At 37.1% G+C, this 18967-nt stretch overlaps 2 protein-coding genes across 2 annotated transcripts in view; one reads left to right on the forward strand and one right to left on the reverse strand.

Annotated features, from left to right (window-relative positions):
* Window positions 1–24: 24 nt before the first annotated feature.
* tmem170a (transmembrane protein 170A) lies at window positions 25–7789 on the reverse strand. Its single transcript, XM_083552751.1, has 3 exons — window positions 7292–7789; window positions 4329–4499; window positions 25–2258 (listed from the first exon to the last, which is right to left on the reverse strand). The coding sequence occupies exons 1-3, from the start codon at window positions 7410–7412 to the stop codon at window positions 2128–2130; spliced, it is 423 nt and encodes a 140-aa protein (XP_083408877.1). The 5' UTR covers window positions 7413–7789; the 3' UTR covers window positions 25–2127.
* A 1983-nt stretch (window positions 7790–9772) lies between these two features.
* cfdp1 (craniofacial development protein 1) overlaps window positions 9773–18967 on the forward strand; it is a 29712-nt gene continuing 20517 nt past the window's right edge. The window contains exons 1-5 of the mRNA XM_083552724.1: window positions 9773–10045; window positions 13769–13898; window positions 16332–16548; window positions 16920–17044; window positions 17883–18008. Of these exons, the coding sequence (XP_083408850.1) occupies window positions 9979–10045; window positions 13769–13898; window positions 16332–16548; window positions 16920–17044; window positions 17883–18008 (665 nt within the window). The 5' untranslated portion in view covers window positions 9773–9978. The remainder of the gene's footprint in view (window positions 10046–13768; window positions 13899–16331; window positions 16549–16919; window positions 17045–17882; window positions 18009–18967) is intronic.

Below are 18967 nucleotides of genomic sequence, written 5' to 3' on the forward strand. Positions count from 1 at the left end.
TCCAATGATGTGTGTAAAACTCAATTTAGCACAAGTGCAAAAAAGATTTATTACAGTATCAGTGTGATCTTGTGTGCACAGACACAACACTGCACATTTTTGTTCCAGTCTTTTGCAAATATATAATTAACATGAAGCAACAGCTAGAATCTAAATTATTTTATTACATGAAAATATTGACAATTGGCATTTAAATGTACAATTTAAAATCTGACACCTCTAAAAGAAAAAAATAATTAAGCCATACACCCTATATTATATACATTAAATAACTAATCCTTATTTCAGTAAAAACAAAGATAAGGGTCACAGTCATCATGCAGAATAAAGAGAATAGATGGACTTTAGAAAAATATATCAGTATGTGAAATTGTAAAGTTCATAAACCCAAAAGCAAAGTGTTCAATCTGAACCATGTTCAAACTGCCAAACATTCTCGCTGCAAAGAACTTTTAAGTGTAAGGACCTCTTTCAGTCCACAATTGTGCCAAGTTTTGGAAAAAAAAATAGTATAAAAAAGATTTTGGGCCATTCTGTATTATGCAAATCAAAAATCATGCTAATTGGTCTTTTTTTTTCTTCATGTTAGCCTGTTATCATGAAACGAACCTTTAATTAAAATCCCGTACTGATTTCCTGAGACGAACTGCTACAACACAACAGCATCTGAACCTGCTGCTTACACACGACTGAGAAATCTATTCAGCAATACTCTACTGCTTCACTCCTGCAGTAGAGATGCTGATTGACCGGTATCACGACATGTGACTGATGGAGTAAACGCAGTGCTTGTACCTATGTAAATAAATAAAAAATAAAAAGCATTTGATTTCTAATAGGAGTAAGCTCAAATATTTTAAGCCTATGCTCTTATTGAGTTAGGAGTCATATAATTGCATAAGCCTTTTCAGGACAAGATCTAAAGGTCACAGAAGGTAACTTATATGATAAAGTGTACATTTAGCATTAAAATCTCTTTGGTTGGAAAGCCAAAAATGAGAACATACATGTTCACATAGCCGACAACAAAGAAAATAATAAATTGGTTGTCTAATACAGAATGTGAGAATAATACCAATGGAACATGACACATTAATCAACCAACTTTAATAGGAACACCTGTATATTGATGCAGTTATCTAATCTGGCAGCAGCAGATAGAAAAGAGAAAAAAAAGGTAATTCTCCTCTGATCTCTCTTATCTCTTATTGGAGTTGTCTCGGCCTATAGACCCTCTGCTCACAGGAGGTCTTTGTGTTTTTTTGCACCATTCTGTGTACACTCTAGTGAGCGTGATGTGTGAAAATCCCAGGAGATTAACACTCACTGAAATACCCAGGCCGCCCCCATCTGGTTCCAACAACACATCTCCATTCTTACTTAATGTGAACATTAAGCTGCTGGCTCATATTTCTATCATATTATACACTACACTGCTGCCACATAATTGGCTGGTTAGATAACTGCAAGAATGGATGTAGTTCTAATAAAGTGCTTCATGAAAGTACATGTTAAATACATAAAACTGAATTTTCTTATATAGTGCAACAATTTTACGGTTCTAAAATACCTGTATTTTCTTAGTTTACTAAAAATTTAATGGGGCAAACATTTTTTTCCTACAAACTTATTTACTTAATGTAAATGAAATATGCCATGTTAAGAACATGAGAAAGCTGGAATGGACATCAGACTCAAACTAGCTCATCGTGAGCCTAATCTGTGTTACACTTAACATTAAGACTCATCTGTGTAATTGGAAAGAAAAAAAAAAACGAAACAGCATCACTCGTTCTGAAAGTGGAAAGTTATCAGAGTGGTGTGAAATCATGGTGAAAACACTGTACGATTCTTTTTGACAGGGGTCTGCTTGCAGCCATAGCGTGTAATGGTTGCCTGCAAAATGTATAAGTAAGCTCATATGCAGGACGTTTTCATGGAACATTTGTTTAGCCCATCATCTGTCCACTGTTCAGGGAGAGGCATTGTCTGTGTGAAACCTTTAGGGGGTCTGAAAATGATAGCTGTGGGGGGACACATTGAAAATAAGGCCTCAGTGTTTTTGCATATAACATTCAGGGGAAGTGAAGCAGGTCCACAGCTCTCACTGTGCTCAGTGGCTCAGTGCTACAGCGTGGCCAACACTCTGAGGAAAGAGATGACAAGAATGAAGAAAGACTGTCCTACTCCAAACACAAAAGCCTCCAACGAGATCATCCTCTTCCCCGCTGCCATGTAGACTCCTGCTATTGCTGCACCTGGAACAAACCACAAGAAACTTCATCACATAACATGCACACAAATGGGTCAATGCGTTTCATTTGGAAAGCAAGACACAAACTAATTCATTCATAAATGGTCCAGATTCCAAAACACTTTAGGGCTCTGTGTAAAATAAAAACAGAATGCATAAAATATCAAATGTTTAAACTGAGGAAATGAACAATTTTAAGGGAAAAATTTGACACGACTCAAAATATTTGGGATGTGGGCAACAAAAAGCTGGAAAAGTGTTACTAAAAAGAAACAGCTGGAGGAACATTTTGCAACTAGGTTTCATTTGCTGATCGTTGCTGGTCTCTAATATATATGGGCTCAGGAACACTACCAGAAATCATTATCTATGACCACTGTTTGCAGTGTCTTCCACAACTGCACGTTAATGCTCTAACATGCAAAGAAGACATCCATATGTGAACTTTCTTTCTTCTTTTGGCTGCTCCTGTTAGGGGTCTCCACAGTGGATCATTTGGCTCCATACCCCCCTGTCCTTTACATCTGCCTCTTTCAAACCAACTACCTGCATATCCTTCCTCACCACAACATAAACCTCCTCTTTGACCTTCCACTTTTCCTTCTGGCGGGTCCGTCTTCAGCATTGTTCTACCGATAAAGAAGCCATATGTAAACATTATCCAGAAATGCCACAATCTTCTCTGGGCCAAAGCTCATTTAAAATGGACTGAGGTAAAGCGGAACGCGAGTCCGTCGATTCAAAATTAGTTTTGGAAACCATGGACACCACGTCCTCCAGAATAAAGAGGAGAGGGACGATCCAGTTTGTTATCAGCACTCTGCACAAAAAGCTGAATCTCTGATGATATAAGGATGCTTGAGTGCACTTGTGGAAAGGCACCATCAGTGCTGAAATGTATATAAGGGTTTTAGAGCAACAAATGCTTCCGTCCAGATACAACTAAATAATTTATTATTTGTATATCCCTTTTAACAATGGACATGGTCTCAAAGCAGTTTTATACAAATAAAGTGGTAATAAAATAATGTACAAGTTTATCCCTTATAATTGTAAGTTTGTCCCTGATGAGCAAGCCAGTAGCAATTGTGGCAAAGTAAAACTCCTTTAGAGAAATCAGACACGTGATGACGTCTTTTTCAGAGAAGGCATTGCATATTTCAAGACAATGCTAAACCATAAAGCATGGCTTCACTGAAAGAGAGTTTGGGTGATGAATTGGCCTTGCCTGCAGTCCAGTCCTTTCAACAACTGAATAAATGTGACATCATGAAACAGAAAATACAACAAAGAAAAAAAAACTGTTGAGCAGTTTTAATCCTGTCTTAGACACAAATTGGACAACATTCCTGTCCCTAAACTCCAACAACTGGACTCTTCATGTCCCAGACAAATACAGACTATTGTTAAAAGAAGAGGGCATGCTACGCAGTGGTAAACATGGCCTGTCCCAAAATGACCTTATTCTTTCTATAAAATGTTTATATTATACTGTGAATAAAATGTGAGTTTATAGAATTCTGTTTTTATTTACATTTTACACAGCATATCCCAACGCTTTTGGAATTGGGGTTGTATACGTTCACATGAAAAGAAGAAGAGCAAGTGTGTTAAAAAGCATTTTAAAAGAGACCTGGTGATATCCAGCAACATGAACGACCACAGCCGTTGAATAATGGATGTGGGCGTGTCCAGAAACACAGCAAAGTTGAGAAAATTATGCAATTATAGATTGACTTTGTGCAATGACTACCAATGAGTGAATTCAGTAGTCTGCATATGGTGCATTTTCTGATTAGTTGTTAAATGTGGAATAAAAGAAGTGCCACCTATTGATAAAAGTTACTATAGTGACCACTAGTAGGAGTGTCTACAACATGTATTTTAACATAACTCCTTTCACCATGGAGTCTTCTACCATTTAATCAGGTGTCCAGATACTTTGCTATAATAGCGTATATATTTTTCAGCAGCACTGAACATTTCTACCATGGAAACATTTGTTTTACTAAATTGTGACCAAATTTGAGCTCTTGATTTGATCTAGTATTCTAAGGCAGGCTAAAATACATACTTGTGAGCACGCCTCCCAACAGAGGCCCTATAATGGCCATGAGTATGATGGCAAGGGGAAAGAAACGTGCCATCTTATGTCCTCGGAGTGTGGCGAGGGCCAGGAGAGCTGCGGGAATGTGGAACACCAGCGAGGACACTCCAGCCCACAGGAAGACGCCATACCACATCTCTGAGGAAGAAAAAAAAAAGGAAAAAAAAAAAGAACAAGTTGTTATTTAGACCAAATATAAATTTAAATATACATTTACTATTTAATGGGAAATGTGGTGAATTTTGCAGCATCTAATAACCACTTGGCATTAGGGCTGTAGTAATGATTATTTTAGTAATTGAGTATTCTATTGATTATTCCAACTATTAATGGAGTAATCGGATAAGAAGTACTTTTTCTTTATTAAAGAGCAAGACTAAATATACAAGAGAAAATAAGACGGGTCTCCTTAAACGAACAAGTAATTTGTTTCTTTTTGTAAAAAAATGTATACCTTAGTGCTGAAATTGCATACAAGAATATCTGTGAAAACTAAACCCATTTAGTGCATTTAATTGCCATATAACATCAAAATGCACATACAAATATATAAATAAAAAAATATATATATAAATAAATAATAATAAAATATATATATATATATATATATATATATATATATATATATATATATATATATATATATTTAAGAAATAAAAAATGCACTGTACTGTGTTTACTTTGTGGTTTAGTTTGAAATGATCTCAAAGCATGGAAATTGTCCATAGTTTTCTTGGCTTAATCCTATAGACTTTTATTTCTCGTAATCCAACATTTCTGGTGCTTCCACTGGTTGTCTCCTCCAGATCTGACTGTTGGACAGAGTTCTCTCCAGGGATCGGAGGCTTAGTTTGATACCTGATTTGCCTGATGATTTGCCTGATATGTTGCCTGATTTGCAAACGAAGTCGGAACTGTGAAAAATAAAGTCAGAATCGACAGAAAAAAGTTGGAATATGTTGCGGAAACGGGCTTCCATATAAATTTTCCCCTTCGCTGTTTTCTCCCTGTTCCTCCATTTTTTCATTCTGCAGCGTCTTCAGTGTTAACCTGTCCAGAGCGCTCCAGAGTTTATCGGGTGGTGCATCAGTAATAATGGTCCGTGGGAAGGCACAATGCTCCATGTGCAAATAATTTACCTTGATGATTTTTTTGTGTTTGAATTTTTCAAGGAATCGTTTCAGCCCTACTGGGCATAATTACCGACTCTCATTGATTCACTCTTATTCATGCTCTAAGCATCTGTACTGTTCACTGACAATTATGCAAAGTAAAGTGGCCTTGGTAAGATGATTAGTTTCATGCTTGAGCATCACATTATCTCAAATAAAACATTGGTAAACTGGGCACGCAAACACTGTATAAATACACAGAATAAATCAATAAAAATGCATTATTAAATCACTAAAATTAAACACTGATTTCTTCAGACAATCACACACTAAAAAAGATCAACCACAGCTTAATTTTATTTGTAATCAATAGGCCCTTTTTAGGATTTTTTATTTGTATTTTATTTTTTTTAAGAAATCAGTTCATGTTGGTGTTTTTCCACATATATTAAAGCATACTGCACTTTTCACAATTACAATACAATCTAGAGGGGGGATAATAGCTATTTGTTTATACTACTTTGAAGCATTTTGTGTAGAAGCTCTTTAAAACATTAGAATATGCCAGTTCCAGTTAGCACTGAAAATTACACCAAAATTGCAGCCACATGTCGACTCTTTTTTACAATGTTCGCAATCAAAAAAGTCCATGTGCTATTTTTATATTCTGCCTAAAAAAATACACGGACTTGAAACCAGAGAAAAAAGTAACTCCTTATGGCACATGTGCTCCATGAAAGTAAATCAGCATGGGATGCATAGGAAGCATGATACAGTTCATTTCTGATTCTGGCACAATAGAAGCTCATGGAGAGTTCCAAGGCCATGGAAATGTAATACTGCACCCATCTTGACATAACATTACAACTAAATACTTCTAACGAACACTAACAATCTGCAATTAATGTGCTTAATAAACATTTTTCAGTGTGCAAATTATGAGTCTGCATCTCTGGTGAGTAATTTGTAATTTATTTATATGTTTATAGACAAATATTGATTCTGTACTTCTCCAGATGATGAAGGTGCACAGTTGCGGTTGTAGTGTAGAGGATTGGATCTTGCTTTAGTAAAATGATATTCACCCTCTATACGTGAAATGCCTGATTGTTTTGCAATATCTGTATGACCTTAGGGTGAATGTGCTCAGACGTGTAATTCTGGGTAGATTGGCAACTGTCTTGAATGTTTTTCACTTGTGAATTATGTATGTACCGAATTCTAAGGTCCATGTGATTCTTCTAATGTCCTGATACATAAAAGCATAACATTTAAAGCGGATGTACTTTCATTTTTGCATATCTATGTGAATGTACAATTGAATATTTTAAGCTGGGCTGGGTGAAATGTCTAAACCTTTCCAATAAAGCAATAACAGAACGCCTGTTTATGTTCATACGGAAGTGTTTCAGTAAAAGAAATTGTCTGTGTTAAGAACAGTAACATTATTAGATAATGTAGAGGAGCAGTAGAAACAGTCTCGATAACTAGTTGTAAATTTGTTGGTTTGGTTGAATGAGCTGTATGTAAATGTAAACTTCTTTTGAGAATAACATGTTCGAGTTCATTTAGTTGAACACTTTTAGGTGTATATATAGTCCATGCTGGTGTTAGCCATTAGCTGCAGCTCCTCCACATTAACCCTCGCTGTGGCAGACCCCTTTAGCCGGTTAGCTCGCAGACTAGCCAGGCTATCTTAGCTAGCAAACAATCATCGCAGGCTAATCTGGTAGCATTTAATCGACTGGGAACGAATCAGTGTTAAATATGTGTAGTTTATCCAAATATACACAAGACTGAACAAAACGCGCTTCTTGCCTGAGAAGTCGCACAGGGACGTGTCGTTCCTCCCACAGGTAGCATTTTTCCTCGGGACCAAATTCAAGCTCAGAATCTGTTGCACAAATCCTATTTCGGGTAAGTTATAGTCGTCCTGCATTTCTCACTACCTGGACACTGCGACCGGAAGTCAAGCAACTTCCACGTCCAAATAACACCATGAGAAACTCGAGCACAATGCGTTTCTATCATTAACCATTAGCAAGCGAGCCGCAGACTAGCGCTTCCAGTACCCAGCTTCCAAAACACCACCGCTGACGTCACGTACAGCGTTGCGTCACAGCTAAGGTTAATGTAATGCAGCGGTGTACAATCTTTATCATCGGGGCCGACGTGGGTGCAGCTTTTTATTCCAAACTAGCAAAAAAAAATTAAATTAAGATTAGACACACCGCTGTAATGTATATAAGACAGCACATTGTTGTTGTTGCGGTTACATGAACCAGGTAAGAGACATTTTGTCCGTTTGCGCGTGCCGTGGAAGAGCGCGTCCTACACCGGAAGTGGACTAATGTTGACGCATGACTAATGCAGTCCTGTTCGGCCATCTAGGAGGACGCAGATGGGAGCCCCTTAAACAACATTGCTCCAAATTAGACACACCAGGACTGGGAAAAGATTTTAAAAGATTAAAAAGCACCCAACAAATGTGAATGTAAAGCAAAGATCCCAACACTGGTCCTGGATAAACAACCCAGATGAGGATGGGTTCCCTCTTGAGTTTGGTTCCTCTCAATGTTTCTTCTTTGTGTCATCTCGGGGACAAACTTACACTTATAAAGAACATCTTATTCATTTTTATCACCAAATTATCTGTGTAAAGCTGCTTTGAGACAATGTTCATTGTTAAAAGTGCTTTACAAATACAAATGAATTGAATTGAACAACCCCTTGATATTGATTTCCCTGCTAGAACAATTCCACATCAGCCTAGGAAGCACTGGTATTGGGTGATTAGTTTAGTTAGGTACTGTTGTCATGGCCAATTATTATTGTCCAAAAGTAGCAAATACAATAACAAACTAAAAATGCCAAGGAAACAAAACAAACTAAGTTCAGGATCCAAGGTTGTGGTGTAAAAAAAAGAAGGATTCTTTTCAGAAACAAAATCAGTCAGTTCCATGGAAGCATCCAAAAACATAGTAAATGTACAATCTTCATATACCCTCTTCTGAAACCTGTGTAACACCCATCTTTTTTATTTTCCAACTATTGATTCATCCACCACCATTATCTTTGAATTACTAGGTTCAATCCAATCTAATAAAATAATGGTTGCAGAACCCATCTATCACTATTTTTTTTAAGTAACATATTATTTATTCATGGTCCAAGCCTTGGACTGTTCATGGCACTCTAACACATGTGAACCCTTCAGAAGTTAAAAGCAAACTACATTGTGCTCATTGATGCTTAGAATATGCTGATTTTTATCACACATTAATGACTTCTTTGAATATACTGATTTGCCTGTGTATTTTATACATTATAGAAATACATGATAATGCACATGATAATCGCCTTCTTAGCTTCAGGGTTTTTTCCAAAACCACGTAGAAGCAATGCTTACAGGCTGTAATGAAAGCAGCCAGAGCTTTGTGAATTAGACTGAAGGCCCATTTGATCAAAACCAGGAGTAAATGTAATCAGTCAGCTTGTAGAAATGCTAGCTATACTGTTTACTTTTCACAAGTGACTTTTATTACAGGTGATGAGATTGAGACTTACGTGGATGATGCTGTTAATCAAAATGACACTTCATTTCCAATTATCCTTAATTTGACATCCATATTGATTTTCCATAATGAAGGTTTTCCAGGCTGCCACACACTTAATAAGTCAACCCATAAGTAAAGAAGTGAGTTTAGAATAGGAACGGGCAGATGGATCCTAAAGGATTGCTACTTTCTGTTGTAAGGAGCAGATCAATTCTCACATTGAAATATAGATGCACCGTGGAATTTTTTGTTTCAAACATTTTTGTTGTGTATTTATGTAACATTATTAATTAGTTTAATAGGTCCATGCAGAAGTAAAGTTTATTAATAAAATCCACAGACACTGGGATCTTTTTTAATATTCTTAATATAATATATTTAAGTGGTGTTCCTGTTCTACAAAAGTGTATATATGCAATTTTATTGTAATCCAATGTAATCCATTTCTTAAATCCAATTATATTTACTCAACTAAATAAAATGATACTTTAAAATTTCACTCGTATTCACTCGTTAAAATGTTTCTGATGTCTAGTCGCAAAATATTTTAATACCTAAATAGAAATAAATTACAATAAATAATTAAAAGTGAATAGAAAAAATAAATAAACAAATAAACAAATAAATAAATAAATGCAAAGCCCTGGTTTAGACGCACCAGTACTGTAGCGACTGTTAACCTTCCAGTCCAGTAGGTGGCGCTACCGCACCTTACCTTTAGTGGCTAAATGGCGATTAGATCAAAGAAGAAATTTTGTACTTCCTGTTAGTCCCCGTTCTTATTGTATCTGTATTTAGTGAAAGTTTTCGGCGCGGGCTGTGTGCGTGTGGCGGCGTTTTTTCCCAACTCTTTCCCACCTTTTATTCAGTACCCATCATTAACTAGAAATACAGCAGGCGGTTATTAGATTACAAATAATTGCAGTTGAATAATTGTAGAAGAAAAGGATGAATTATTCCGACTACGACTCGGAGGATTATTCCTCAAATGAAGATGAAGACTATGTTCCCTCTGGTGAGAGATTGGTCTTGGTCACGATCATACAGCTTGTGAGATGAGCGTCATTTATCTAGAAGTGTATGTGTCTGGTGTCTGGTGTCTGTATACACTGGTAGTTACATTTACAGCTGTAGTGTAGGTGAATGTGTTCACTGTGTTCCTCGAGTTATTATATGAGTTGCCATTGCATTTCTGTCAACAAGAAACATTTCTGCTCAGACGTTTCTCACAACATTATTTCTACACTCTAGAGCGTGTTATACATGAAAATCCCACAATATTTACATTTCATACCAATCCGGCAGCAACAACAGTGGTCAGGATCGCATTCTGATCCTGATATCTACATGATATAATCCAGTGATCTGTCTGTGTGTCTGAAATCAAAATTAGAGACCAATTTTTAAACGCTTGATTTTTTTGCTTGAAAGATTATTAGACACCACTGTTCTACTAGCATGGTTTACAAATCATCCAAGGCAGTTTATGCTGTGGAAAAACACAGAGATCAAAATGCAAAAACAGATTACAACTAAAATGTTTGAGGGTTATCACTATCAAAAATGAGCAGAAACTGTAAAGGCAGCTCAGCGGTTAAGGCATTGGACTTGGGATCGGAAGGTCACAGTTTCAAATCCCACCTCCATCGAGCTGCCACTGTTGGGTACTTGAGCAAGGCCCTTAACCCTCCATTGCTCAGTTATAAGTCGCTCTGGATAAGAGTGTCTGCCAAATGATATAAATGTTCTTGCTTTGAATGACTTGAGCACATCTGCAGCTGCTGGACATCATTGGTTTCTCACACTGATCCAGTGTAAGTTAGGTCCAATCTCCTTACAGTTTCTTTCTTGGAGGTGGCTTTCTTATTTATAACTTTGTTGCCCAGTATTTGTTTAGAGATTTTCAATTAGGTTTAGATCTGTTTAGGAGATGCTTGCAGAGATGGAACCGTATGCTACCCTGACACGTATAAGCTGTATAAGAGGCTCAGCTCCTGCTGCAGAAAACATCCCCCAAACTCTTTCATCTTTCACTGAGATTTTCATGCACTTTGTGTTCAGTTTTTCCCCAGTTTGATGTCCAACATAATGTTTCCCTTTTGGACCCAAATAATGAAACTTACTCTCATCACTAAAGTGAACTTTGGACTCGTTCTCCAAGGTTAGTTTTTTATGCTGATGAGATGCTTGGTCAGTGCAGAGTTAGAAATTTCCTAAACAGCGTTACACTGTCTGCCGAGACAGATCTTCACCCTCTTCAGCGTGAACTAGCAAACAGTTTTAGCTCCACTGTTAACCCGATTCCCCATTGAGAGTCTCCACATTATCCTGGCTCTCATGCACTTGTCTTTTGTAGGTGACCAGCCCTTTGGGAGGATTGCATTAGTGTCAAAAACTGCACTGTTCTAGAAATCACAGATTTGGAACTGTCGCAGGGTTTCAGTCACCTTAGAGCAGCTCACCGTCTTGCAAAGTCGGTGAAAAATGAAACGTTATCTAACAGAAATGCTAAAAGTTAAACGGGGGTTTGTTTGATAATTAAGGACATTTAGAACCAGCTGCCAGATTAACACCAATAACTGAAAGGTACCTAAAAGTGTTCTACAATTTTGACCAGACTTCTGTTTTTAAAATGTCTTATTTAAGTTTCTAATGTGCTTCAGAATGCCTTCTACTCCTGTTAGGAAACTTCGAATAGGACCAAGCGGTGATGTTGAAATGTACAAAATTGTGGGTTGTTCTCTAATGCTCTCCAGTGGGTGTCTTTGTGTGTGATTTGCAAATCGATTGTTTCATGATGTGCCTTGTGTTTTTATTTGGTGAAAGAACTGGATTGCAGGCAGACCAGTTCAGCACTTGAACTCTGAAGTCTTGCTGGAAATGTCCTGGAAAAGATGGCACCTGGATTGTAGAATATGTTTCTCTAAAACCTGTACATACCTTTCAGCATTGATGATACCTTTCAATATTTGCAAGCTGCCTATTAAGTAGACACTAATGCACCCCAATACCATCAGATATGCAGGCTTTTAAACTAAGCGCTGATAACAAGTCGGATGGCCCCTTTCCTCTTTAGTACGGAGAAAATCTGTGGTTTTCCGGAAAGAATTTCGAATTTTGATTAATCTGACCACAAATCAGTTTTTCGTTTTGCCACAGTCCAGTTTAAATGAGCTTTGGCTGAGAGAACACAGTGGTATTTCTGGATTATGCTCACATATGGCTTATTCTTTGCATTAAAGCGCTTCAGGCTGGATTTGTGGACGACTCAGTGAATTGCGTTCACAAGGCAATGATTTCTAAATGTGTTTCTGAAGTTCCATTTAAGAATCATGACTGATTTAAACACAGTGCTGCATAAGGGCCCAAAGATCACATGTATTTCATATTGATTTGTGCCCTTGTACATGGCAAACAAAGATTCTCAGAAACTCGAGACAGGCTTCCTACACTTCTTGAAAGTACTTGAATTTCAGAAACATGGATTCAAGGCCTGGGGAAAAAAATGTAGGTGCTTGTATTAAATTTAAAATCAATTTTGTTTAGTACTATAGTGCTCTAATGTTTATTAGGCGATACAATGAAATGTTAGTTGGACAGCAAAAATTATATCTTAATTTATAACGTACCCTTACTATCAGAATATATGCTTTGGGATTTTAAAACATTACCTTGCTAGCATTGTTTGAGTGTTTGAGTGTTTTCCGTTTGGAATTTGAGCTGCGACACCTACTGTGTCCGAATGGGACATTTTTATTAATAAGAATAAGAATGAACGCCATATTAATAAAATGTGTGTATCAGTGTGCATCATTATTTATAGTTATTATTTTTACTATCTGAAACTCCCATTATGTACTCAAATGACGAGATATACAAAGTTGTTCCAATTTTGGTTTTATATTATTCGATGAACATTATTCAGAAATTGTTTCACAACTTGTAGATTCAGGGGTTATTTTTTTTTTTTAGGTAACTGACCTTTTGCAAGTTAACATGTTAACATAAAAACATAAAAATGTTTCTCCAGCTGCTCTTTTTAGCAACACTTGAGATGTTGCGCCCATCAAATTTAAAATCGCCTCATTTTCCCTCAAAATTGCACATTTTGGTATGTTGTGAATTTTTATTATTATTATTTTTTAATAGGGGTTGAAATTTACAAACGACTGCATTCGTTTGCATTCTGTTTGCATTCATTCTGTTTTCATTTATATTTTACACAGAGTTCCAACTTTTTTGGAATTGGGATTGTAATTATGAGCACTATATCATTATCTCTGGGATTGTTTGCATTATTTGTGAAGAATAGTTGTGAAGAGAAAATCCTCCATACATCTAACACATGTTATATATGTATGTTAACATTTTCTACATGACTGAAAACTGTTTTTTTAAGATTCTTTTGTTGGGAAATAGAAAGAAAGTGACAAATTTCGGAAAATATTTAGCTAAATAGTGTTAATTTCTCGTGTGTATAGAGACTTTTAGATCTTGTATTTCAGCAGTCTTTTGTTCGTCTTAATGCTGGGTTTGTCTAGTCTGTAAACAGTCTGTAGGTCTGGAGTGTTTTGTTTGTATGGTCTGGTAGAACACTGCTTACGTTTAATTGCATTACATTTCTTTACTCTTTATAAAATGACAGCAGAACCGTATTGCTGTCTCTTCGATAATTGCCTGAAAGAAAGTTAGACCCAACTGTCTTTTAATCTTTAGTTTATTTGCTTTTGTTGATCAGATGACAATCTGAGCGAGGATGATTTAAATGAATGTGAAAAGGAAGACGGCCTGGAGTCAGAGGATCAAAGTGAAGCCCTGCGGGAGCAGGTCAAAAAGAAAAAGAAGTCAAGTAAAAGCCTTACTGCAAGGTAAAGCATAATTTTAGTCCATTGTCTGATCAGATGGTGCTTGTTGATCATGCTTATAAACACAATGAGGTGAGAAGGTTGTTACTCGGATAGTCAAAATTTTAGAAGCACATTTGGAGATGGATTGAATGACATTTGCAAAAGCTTTGCAGAAAAGTTTTTTTGCTGAAAAAACAAAACAAAAAAACGATAAGTTAGAATTATATTAGTCAGAGATAGGTCATTTTAATAATCAGCTAGTATCGGATCACTTTGTCTCTGTAGATCAGTGGTTCTCAATTTCCCATTTCGCCATTTCCCACTTTAGAGGGGGGGGGGTTTTCAAGCCCCGACAGTCCCCCATCACCCCAAAAATATTACACTTATAAAGAAACTTCTTATTCATTCTTAATTAAGGCATTATCTGTAAAAAGCTGCTTTAAGACAATGTCTATTGTTAAAAGCACTATATAAATAAAAATTGAATTGAATTTCGCCCTACCTGTCATGTCTTTATTCCCCACTAGAGGGCCGCACCCACGCTTTAAAAACCTCTGTTGTAGATTAAGTTTTGACTGGTAGATAACAGTATACCCTGTATATTCCTCCCTCACCTCTTATTAATGACCCCAGTATTTCGATTGTTCACAACAGTGATAATGTATGGTCCTTATTTATCATATTTGCTCAGAACTGACATACATCTAACTGGCCCTTTTTGTCTGGGCGGTAGATTGTATATTTAGATGGTCCTTTTTTAGATTAATCTAAAAGTGTGTATTTTTTACTTGACCATCATCCAACGTTCTATTTTCCGTTTAACAAAATCAGTATAATAATGACAGGCACCAGTACATGCTCACACATTCACACACCCATTCACATGTAGGGGCAATTAAGAATAGCCAAACGGTCTGCATGCATATTTTTAGACACTGAGAGATGAGGCAGATCTCTGCACAGTCAATATCCAGAACAGAACAAGAAACAGAAGCAATTTGAGTTAGCCATTTGACCACAGTTCTGGCCTCATTTTAATAATGCACCACGCATATGGATAAGCATTTTTGAGTAGTTCTCTAACCTTGTGTGATGATAAAGAAAAATGATGATAATGATGATGTGTATAAAGTCCAAATAAGCATGATGTCACAGCAACTAGGAACCTGCTACTGGATGAAAAAAGCCACTGGCACTGTATATGTTTTAAAGTATTATCCATGTTATTTATCAATATTGAAGAAAACATCATTCAATTCAATTCATTTCATTTTTATTTGTATAGCGCTTTTAACGATGAACATTGTCTCAAAGCAGCTTTACACAGAAAATGCGGTGATTAAAAATGAATATGTTCTTTATGAGTAAGTTTGTCCCTGATGAGCAAGCCGGTGGCGACTGGCGACTGTGGCAAGGAAAAACTCCCCGAGATGGCATAAGGAAGAAACCTTGAGAGGAACCAGACTCAAGAGGGAACCCATCCTCATCTGGGTTACACCGAATGTCCATTTGTGGCGGGTATACAATGTTGCGGGGTGCAGTGATGATGATCAAAAGTGAAGTGTATTTCTGAGTCAGTGTAGGAGACTGTTGACATCAACTACAGTCTAATCCAGGCAGGCCTGGATGAAGTGGGAAGATCCACGGGGGGGAGAGGGGCAGGAACAGTGGTCACTGGAGCCTCAGGAGCATGTTTAACTCGACCGAGAGAGAGAGAGAGAGAGAGAGAGAGAGAGAGAGAGAGAGAGAGAGAGAAGAGGGTGACAGGAAGAGAAGGATATGGATTATTAAGTGTACCTATTGTTGCATGAGAGTTAAAGTCACTGTGCAGTTTGGACTCCGGCAAGACTCACTATGGCAGCATAACTAAAAGGGAGAACCAGAAGGCAACACAGACATGAGGGATCTCTGGGATAAGAGACGGCCCACCACACCACCATCAACAAACCTGAGTGAACACGTGAATGTGAGGGGACGACAGCGTACAAATATCCCAGTTCACCAAACACTCTATATCAATGTTCCAGATCTGAGCCTTTACCTGAGAAAAAATCTACTGATTAAAGGCTTGACTGAATAAATATGTTTTCAACCTCGACTTGAACACATCATATAAATATATCATAAATATAAACAATATATAATATTACAGGTAGATTAAGTATTGTGAAGAGTAATCATACTAGATACAAGAAGGGAATAAAAACTAAAAGAAGCTCAAGCTTTTAGTACTTCGATACTCTGGTGTTCATTGCTGTTATGACCCTGAACCTAAAACAAACAACCCTTTTTCTGCTTTAAAAATGCATATGTTCAGGCATCATTATCAGCACTTACTGTTTGTGTCAACATAATGTTATACAATAATGGTTTCTTTTCTGTACTTTTGCTACTTTCCTATTAGTGTTCTAGTAATTGCTTTAATATATTTTCACAACTGCAACTTTTGTGAAGAAAAAGGAAAAAAGGAGGATTGAAGCTGGAAGGAGGTGATGAGAGTAACGCAGACAAACAGAACGATGAAGAACCACAACTGACAGATGAAAAGCCAGTAAAAAAATCTACCGAGGTTCACGAGGAACAGCATAAGAAAAAGGCGGATGATCTTTGGGCGAGTTTTTTGAGTGAAGTCGGCCACAGACCTAAAGCCGAGACCCCCAGCTCGCAGCAGGTCAGTGACTATGAAATGTGCTTACAAAGATTATAACAGTTAGTGGTTTTATAGTAATCTTTTTTTCCTCCAGAGAACACTGCACAGAAAGACCCACAAAACCTGAGTGTCTAATCATCTAAACATTAATCTGAAATGATAATAATAATAATAATAATAATAATAATAAAAAAAGGTAATCAAACACTGCTCGAAACAATGTGCCACGCATTTTAGATTTGAACCATCATATCATGTTATTGCAACCATTTTTTACATTTGCGGAAAACAAAAGTATGTGAATAATCGAGTGCACAGAACAAAATCTATTGTTCAAAATATTATGCTGTACACATTTTTCTACAAGTCTTTAATAATCCTGTTGTTCTTAGACCACAGCAGATTCGGACAAAGTCGGTAAATCCAGCACAGAGTCTCCACACAAAGAACCGAAAGCCACAGAGGCCTCCAGAATTACAATTACAAAGGTGTTTGATTTTGCAGGAGAAGAAGTTCGGTAAGTCCTTAAGGAAACTATCCTGCCTGTGTTTCTGGTTTCAACCACATGGTGGCAGTATAACATGGGCCTTTTATTGAAATATATTCACTCCTTTATAATGATAAAAGCATGGAGTGCAAGTACAATTAAGCTTTTGTTGTGTAGTGTAATAATTCAGCTTGAAACACTTATATAGATCTGTTTTATATACATATAAAATATACACACACCTGCATATTTACGTGTGTGTGTGTGTGTGTGTGTGTGTGTGTGTGTGTGTGTGTGTGTGTGTGTGTGTGTGTGTGCCTTCTTTGCCATCTCTCACACTCACTCACACATTTATTTTTATTTATATATATATATATATATATATATATATATATATATATATATATATATATATATATATATATATATATATATATATATATATATATATATATACATACATACATACATACATAAATAAATGTGTGAGTGTGAGAGATGGCAATTCCACCAGATTTATAACAGTAAGTGCTTTAGCCGTTGATGCTTAATCATTTTCACACCGATATAATGACCCAAGGGAAGAAATGTTCGTGCACAGACCATATGGTCACTTAAAAAGCAGTGACGGAGCATAATGCTGCAGAATTTTTTAGAATTGATGCTGTAGATTCATACAGAACAGACCACACCACTACAGATTACAGAGCATGCTCAGTGAAAACCACTTGCTCTCGAATCAGCTTCTCTACATAGCCTTGATACATTCAGACAACACCCAAGTGCTGCTCGAGATAACGCTTTATTCACTTATTTAAGTGAACATTATGACTGGTTAACGTGAAAAACTTGTTTCACATCTCTACAGGGTTACTAAAGAGGTGGACGCCAACTCACAGGAGGCTAAAAGCTTCCTGAAAAAGGAGGAGGAGGAGGAGTCGCAGACCACCATGTCCAAAGCTTCAGCTGCATCCTCTATCACTCCTGGGCCCAGGTATTGTCACAAACACTGCTTGCATCTGCAATCTAGTATAGTAAAAAGATCTTCAGTGTGACCTGATGGAGAACCCTGGTGTATGTTGAAAGCCATCATCCTCCCTAGTGAGTTTCCTTCTCATGAAGGGTCAGAGTAAGAGTATAACTCTCTAAAGAACCTTTGGGATTTAAGTTGCAGGGTTCTTCTCCCTCTGGAATGTGAATTTGCAGCTTACATTTGTGCTTGCATGTTTATTGGGATTCCTTTTTGAGATCATGCGCTATAGTGAAAAAGGTAGCCGGCGTATTTATATTATACACGAATAAACTTTAAATGGGTGCATTTCCAGTGTGTACCCATAGTCGTTCCAAACACCAGGGTCCATTATTGTCTATTGGCTACTGTAGATTTGTTGCTCAGAAGTGCGCATCCCACAGAAGAATAATGGAAGTGGATTTCTAATCCTAGTCCCCAGTGTCTCTCTCTCCAATAGTTCCCTTATAAATCTAGTTTCTCTCAAGGTTACTTCCTCATGACTTGTCTGGTAGATTTTCCTTGTTACCATTTCCTTGCTCATTAGGACGATAAATGTGGGTTGTTAAAAAGAGAATTAAAATATCATTGAATGGAAGTTTACATTTTATCACTTTAAATTACCAGGATGGTGAATCTCAACTTTATAACCTGGCCACAGTGGCAAGTAGATGAACACACACACACACACACACACACACACACACACACACACACACACACACACACACACACACACACACACGTTGTAACCGTTGTTTACATTGTTAAGCGCCTGCTTTTTGCACTCTTGCAATTTTCCCGCCCTTTGCACATGGTTGCTATGACGCTTATTTGCAGATCCACAAGTTCATATTTCCTCCCGGGCAGTTGGCTGGAGCTGCAAAGGAAGTGCGGTTTTCCGTTACGGGAAGTGCTGTGCTGTCCGGGGGCCTTTAGTGGAT

This window comes from Silurus aristotelis, assembly GCF_946808225.1.
Source record: "Silurus aristotelis genome assembly, chromosome: 10".
Classification (NCBI taxonomy): Eukaryota; Metazoa; Chordata; class Actinopteri; order Siluriformes; family Siluridae; genus Silurus; species Silurus aristotelis.